This window comes from Coffea arabica, chromosome 1e, assembly GCF_036785885.1.
Source record: "Coffea arabica cultivar ET-39 chromosome 1e, Coffea Arabica ET-39 HiFi, whole genome shotgun sequence".
Taxonomy (NCBI): Eukaryota; Viridiplantae; Streptophyta; class Magnoliopsida; order Gentianales; family Rubiaceae; genus Coffea; species Coffea arabica.
Genome location: NC_092311.1, coordinates 41,360,508 through 41,366,583, shown reverse-complemented (window position 1 = coordinate 41,366,583; position 6,076 = coordinate 41,360,508). Strand labels below are relative to the sequence as shown.

At 32.9% G+C, this 6,076-nt stretch overlaps 1 protein-coding gene across 1 annotated transcript; it reads left to right on the top strand.

Moving 5' to 3' along the window:
* Nucleotides 1-3,737: 3,737 nt before the first annotated feature.
* LOC113694555 (ankyrin repeat-containing protein BDA1-like) lies at nt 3,738-5,226 on the top strand. Its single transcript, XM_027213391.1, has 3 exons — nt 3,738-4,060; nt 4,123-4,321; nt 5,200-5,226. The coding sequence occupies exons 1-3, from the start codon at nt 3,738-3,740 to the stop codon at nt 5,224-5,226; spliced, it is 549 nt and encodes a 182-aa protein (XP_027069192.1).
* Nucleotides 5,227-6,076: the final 850 nt, after the last annotated feature.

Here is a 6,076-nt window from a genome sequence, read left to right as displayed (position 1 = left end):
AGGGACAATAATGGAATCATATTATCTTCTCTCATTTAATATCATTTTTCAATTATTGGTTGGACCTAAATTGATAGAGCAACTATTGGGCACCTTTTCGCTATTATTTGGTCATAATCTTGGTTACTTACGGTGCTAAGTGTTGAGATTTTGCTCATATTTGGTATTTGTATAAAGTGTAGGTGGTTAGTGTAAGAAGTGTTCTCGCGAGGTAAATTTTCAGAAGACTCTCTATTTCATGGAGTGCCTACGCCAGAAACTCTAGAAGGATACCCAAAAGCCGAATCCGCGAGATTGGTAGCAGCAGGGCCAATTAGGAAATCAGGTCCACGTGAACCGCGAAGATGCATGGGATTAAAACCCCTACACAAAGTCTTGCTCCCTGACGTTTCTTTGCTTCTGCTGGCTACAAAAGGCTAAAAAGCCAGAATCACGTGCAAGGAATAGATGAGCTTTTGTTTTCCCCGGTCAGACAATTTTTTTACTCGCTGCTTTTGCTCTTGATTGTAGCCGACTTTTCCTAGTGCTTCTCTTTTACTTTTTGCTTCAGTACGAACACAGACCCAGAGATAATTAAGATTTTTCCTTTTGCTTTCTGCGTTACTCTACCTTTCCAAATTTTTTGACAATTGTGTGGATGGAATCAATTAAACTATGCGAGAGTGACACGATGAGGAGCGGCTAGGTTTCTCCTCTATCCAAAGGTCGACGCGAAGGCACGGTCGACAACATCTGTGAGATCTAATCAAACTGTCACTATTTTTTTCAATTCGTTACTATTCGTGCGTTTTCTGGATTAATTGTTCATGAGTATTTTATTAAATGAATATCAACGGCCGGATATTTAATTTAATCTAATAGCCTACTATCACATTAACTAAATTGAATCCGTAATTGTTCGTTTAGTTGATAAATAGTGACAACCATCATAATTGACTTTGTGTTGGGGAAACGTAAGATCTAGTTTAAATAAACCCTCTTAACGCGTTTATTGGTTAGGGTTGAGTTTTTCTAGCTTTAATGCAACTGGATAATTAAATTCCTACGGTCGTACCTAGAATTGTTTTCTGGTTAGAGAAGCAGTCAACGGTCGTACCTTGGTTGTCGAAAAAGTAAGGAAAGACTGGCTGTCAGAGCTTGTTGACAGCTATAACCAACCTAGAGACGAATGAATGGAATATCTTTGCATCGATGATCATTTAATTAGACCGTGCCTGAAAAGTTGATCATTTGGGTAGAATTTTATTAATTGCTATTTTTAGTAAATTGCACTTGGTGAATTAGCTTTTGAATTTTGTTTATTTTAATTTTATTTTCACTCCATTAAATATCCCCAAATTCTGTTCTATTGATTTGGAAAGAAATAACTTCCTACCCGTTTCCTGTGGAATCGACCCTACCTGCCATTGTACGCAAATTTAATACTTTTATAGACAATTCAGGTATATCGGATCAAGCAAACTCTTCGGGAACAGGGTGAATCAAGTAACCCATTGCACACTTAAGATCCCTGCTCCAGTACTTGGATTTGTTCTATAATTAATTGTGGTGGTCATTAGGACTTTTTAGTAATTATTATTGCACAGGTTCGACAACCTGTCATAAATATTATAAGATAATTAACCTTAAGGGGGGTTATTATAATTTTTGAAACATAAAAAAACCAGTGAAATAGTTAGAAATCTCAAAGGAGGTTTCTGAAATTATCCCATTTTCAGATGTGCAGCTCTACCTGGGCACTCAAACATCGCTTAATTGGTATATTGACTTTCTAAAAATTTAAATATTAGTCAAAAAATCCAATGAAAAATACAGTACTATAATGTGAATTTAAATGCCCTTTTACTCTGTGTTTTAAAAGTCGGATCAGACCGGCCGGTTCGATCGATTGAACCGGGAACCGGCCAAGTGTCCGGTCCGAGTTATGCTAAAAAATCGGGTAAGTAAAAATCCGGTCAAATCCGGTCAAGAACCGGGTTTGACTGGGAAAAAACTAGATTTTCCGGTTCAAGCAGAATTTTAAAAAAAAAACTCAAACTTTTTCAATATTATATTTTGACCCTTAGATTGTTAAAAATTATTAATATACCTCAAATATTTCATACTTTATCAATGTTTTCTTAAAGTTTGGTGTTATTTTTCAATTAAATCCATAATTTTAATTCTAAACTTGTTAATACTCATTAAATAATATAAATTGCTATTTGATTGTTCTAATTTTTTTGTATTTTCTTGTTAAATATATTTGAAACATCAAATATATATGAATATACCTTTATTAATATTAACATGTTATTAGGTATTTTACATATAATATTTTAATTTTTAAATAATTTTATTTATGACGTCATTCGGTTCAATTCCTATCGAACCCGGTTGAACCCATTGACCCCTGACTCCTGAGCTTGACCGAGTCGATACCCGGTCTGGTTCTGAAAACATAGCTTTTACTAGCTATAGCATGTAACATAAGTACACAATAGTTTCCAAATTTTAGTAAATATAGGGTAGAGACTGAAGAGGCCTTGGCCAACTAGGAAAAGAAAAATAAAACAAATAGTCGGAATATGAAAGTTGAGACCGCTAGTAATGCAAGTCCAAGAACTTTTGGCTCCAGACGAGAAAATTCGGGGCATGCCTCTGCGAGTTGCTAAGAAGCAAGTACAGCGACATTCGATTACGTAAAATGCCAAGAAATTACTGCCAATGAACTTTTACTTATATATTTAAAAGAAAAAGGTAAATAGATTCATAGATTGTTACATGACCTTCTAACGTTTTAAAATATTCATATCAAAAAATTGATTTCACACAAAGTGAAAATTTGATGAAAAATGTTCTCCATAATGCCATTAGCCAAAATATTAATATTGTCCTTATTTAAACACTAAATCAAACAACTGCTTGACCACCTTACATAAAAATATAAGATAATTATATAAATAAATATAAAAATTACAAGAAATAAAGTGCATAATAGGATAACTAAATAGATATTATAATTCCATCATACATATTCTCGAATGCTTCTGCTTCGTTCACAGTAAACATTCATACTTTCTGTCTATTTTCTAGGGATTGTGTAGGGGTGGTCATAAGGATGCTCATACAGACATTTTTAAACTTTAAGGAGAATATGTGATAATACAAAAAATCATAGAGAGATTATGCGTAGATTATGCGTAGTCTGCCCAAAAGAAAACGACATCGGTAGGTTGGGAAAAAATTCACTTTTCGTTCTCAAACTTTGAATTAGGAACACATTTCATCCCCAAACTTTTAGACGCATTACATTTAGTACATGAATTAATTATTTTGAGCCACATTTAATTCAAAAATGGTAAATTTGGATGGAGAAAGCTGATGTGGCCATTCATTTTGACTGAAAATTTTTTTTACTTAACAGTCATGTGCCAAACACGTGGCTTTTTCGATTCAAATTAAGCAATTTTTCGTTTTTGGACTAAATATAGTAAAAAATAATAAATTCATGTACTAAATGTGATGCGTCAAAAAGTTTGGTAATGAAATATGTCCGTAGCTCAAAGTTTAGACACGAAAAGCGGATTTTTCCCTCGTAGGTTGAATTTTGATCTATTCCTTTTGGTCAATGCTGCAATTTCGTTGAAACATCTGATCAAGCTCTTAGTGCGATGTAGTAGAAAAGCAATATACACATATTCATTGCAATGTTGTACGAGGAAAGCGGTTGCTAAATCAAGTCTTTGTAGCAAGTTATGGAGCGGAAATTGACCGAGGCTGCACAATCAGGAGACATAAACATCTTGTATGAATTACTTCGGCTGGATCCAGCTCTCTTGGATAAATTTGATAAGCCATCATTCATGGATACACCTTTACACACAGCAGCAGCTGTCGGCTCTACAGCCTCTACCCACTTCGCCCTTGAAGTCCTAAGCTTAAAGCCCTCATTCGGCGTGAAGCTCAACCCCGATGGCTATACTCCACTGGACTTGGCGCTACAGAACCGAAGATTCCAAACAATTAAACGGCTCATACAGCAAGATCCTGAGCTCATTCGTGGCAAAGGAAGAGAGAGGTATACGCCTTTGCACCACGTAGCTGAAGTGGGTAATGCTGATCTTTTGGCTGATTTCCTAGTGACATGCCAAAATCCATTCAAGATTTGACAATTCGAGGAGAAACGGCTGTTCATATTGCTGTGAGAAATATGAATGTCAGAGCTTTACAGGTGCTGTTAGGTTGGCTTCAGAGGACAAACAATGAACAGATTTTGAACAGGAAAGACGATAATGGAGATACAGTCTTGCATGTTGCGGCCTCTAAAAACCAACTGGAGGCAAGTGTTTTTTCCTTTTTTATTTTTAAAGATTTTTCGTGTGTGTTTGCTACGTGATGTTTAGGCACCTTTTTGGAAAATTTTTTTTTCTTGGGTTATCATTTTCACTTTTTAACACTTTACTCCTTCAATCACCTTTGCAGTTAACCTTTAGCACCTCTAGCAATTTAATCGCTAACATTATTTTTTGTTAAATTACAATTTGAGAAAAAATTAGGGAAAAAAGAATATTTTATCTGGAGAATTTATGACCAAGATCAATACACCATTGAAATCCTTAAATCAAGAGAAATTATTTGGTCTGTAAATCTTCAAAGTTGGGTTATGAAATTTGACTCTGTGCTAGAGAGTACTCAAATTCTTTGCTATTGGCTAGATTTTATATGATTGTGGTGTTTAATCATGTCCTTTGTATTGAAATAATATTATGAAAATATATTTTTATTCAACAGCTTAGAGAATTTCATGGGTTTCGTACATTGTATAACGTAAATCATGGCTTGATTTTCAATATATTGTTAATTTCTTAGTCAACTATTGTTAATTTTGTCTTCCACTCGTCATGAGTGAAATTTTGGTGTGAAATTTATGTTATTTAATGTCAGTTTACGCAAGTAAAGGAAAAGCGGCAAAAAAAAAGGGAAAAAAAAGAAGAAATGGAGAAACTGAAGTACTAAAAGTGCTAAAGTTTAAAAAAGGTATAATAAAGTTGTTGTTATTTTATTTTATTTTTTAGCGGAGTTGGCATAGTAGAGGGGGCTGACCGGCTGAGTAGCAAAAAATTAACGTTTGGAACTAAAGTGATTGTGACCCTAAAGATTGAGAGGGTTAAGTGATATAAATCCTATTCCTATGTTAACTTTTTATTTGAATTCCAGATCAAAACTCCATCTTTTTTCGGATGAGGAAATAGTGTGCTTGTGTTGTGTTTGGTTCGCTCCAATTATCGTACATATTTAAAATTTTTGGTGTACGATCACATAGTTAGTAAATACTAATATTATACATGTACAATGCTTGTATCATCCGAAAAAACTTTCGCATTTTGTGCATTTCAAAAATACTCTGAAAAATACTCATACTTTTCAATTGATTGTATAAAACTGGAAGATAATAACATACTTCAATTTTTGCAGTATAAAACTGTATAAATTTTACTTCACTTTTTCAAAAAATTTTAAAATTAGATAATAACATACTTTTTGAGTTATATAGAAAATAAGAGCTATATATATCATAAAACTGGTAGATGTATACATATTTAAATAGTAAAGTGATAAAATTTTAAAAATTTTAATTTCTCATACATGAAAATAAATTTAAAATTAGAATAAATATAGCATGGTCTTTGATATCTATAGTGTACTTATCCGTATTTTTAGTTTTGTAACTTTCAAATATATTCGTACTATTCATGTACGAATTTATATGCATAATTTTGCTGAACATATATTTTTATGCCAAACTTTTCATCGTACTTTTGAAAAAAATTTGTATAATATGCATATGTATAACATTTTGTATTATACGCATCCCATATTTTACTATCACATTACAATGTTGTATTATTCTTATGTAAATTATTTTATTTACATATATAACCTTTCTTACAAATATGTATACTATATAAAAAGGGAGAGGTTGGGGTTTGGGGTGAACACTTTTTATCACTTTATATATTTTCAATTTTAACCTTACGAAAATCACTTATTACTTTGCTATCAAAACATAAAGTGCCAAGATAACTATCTGGAA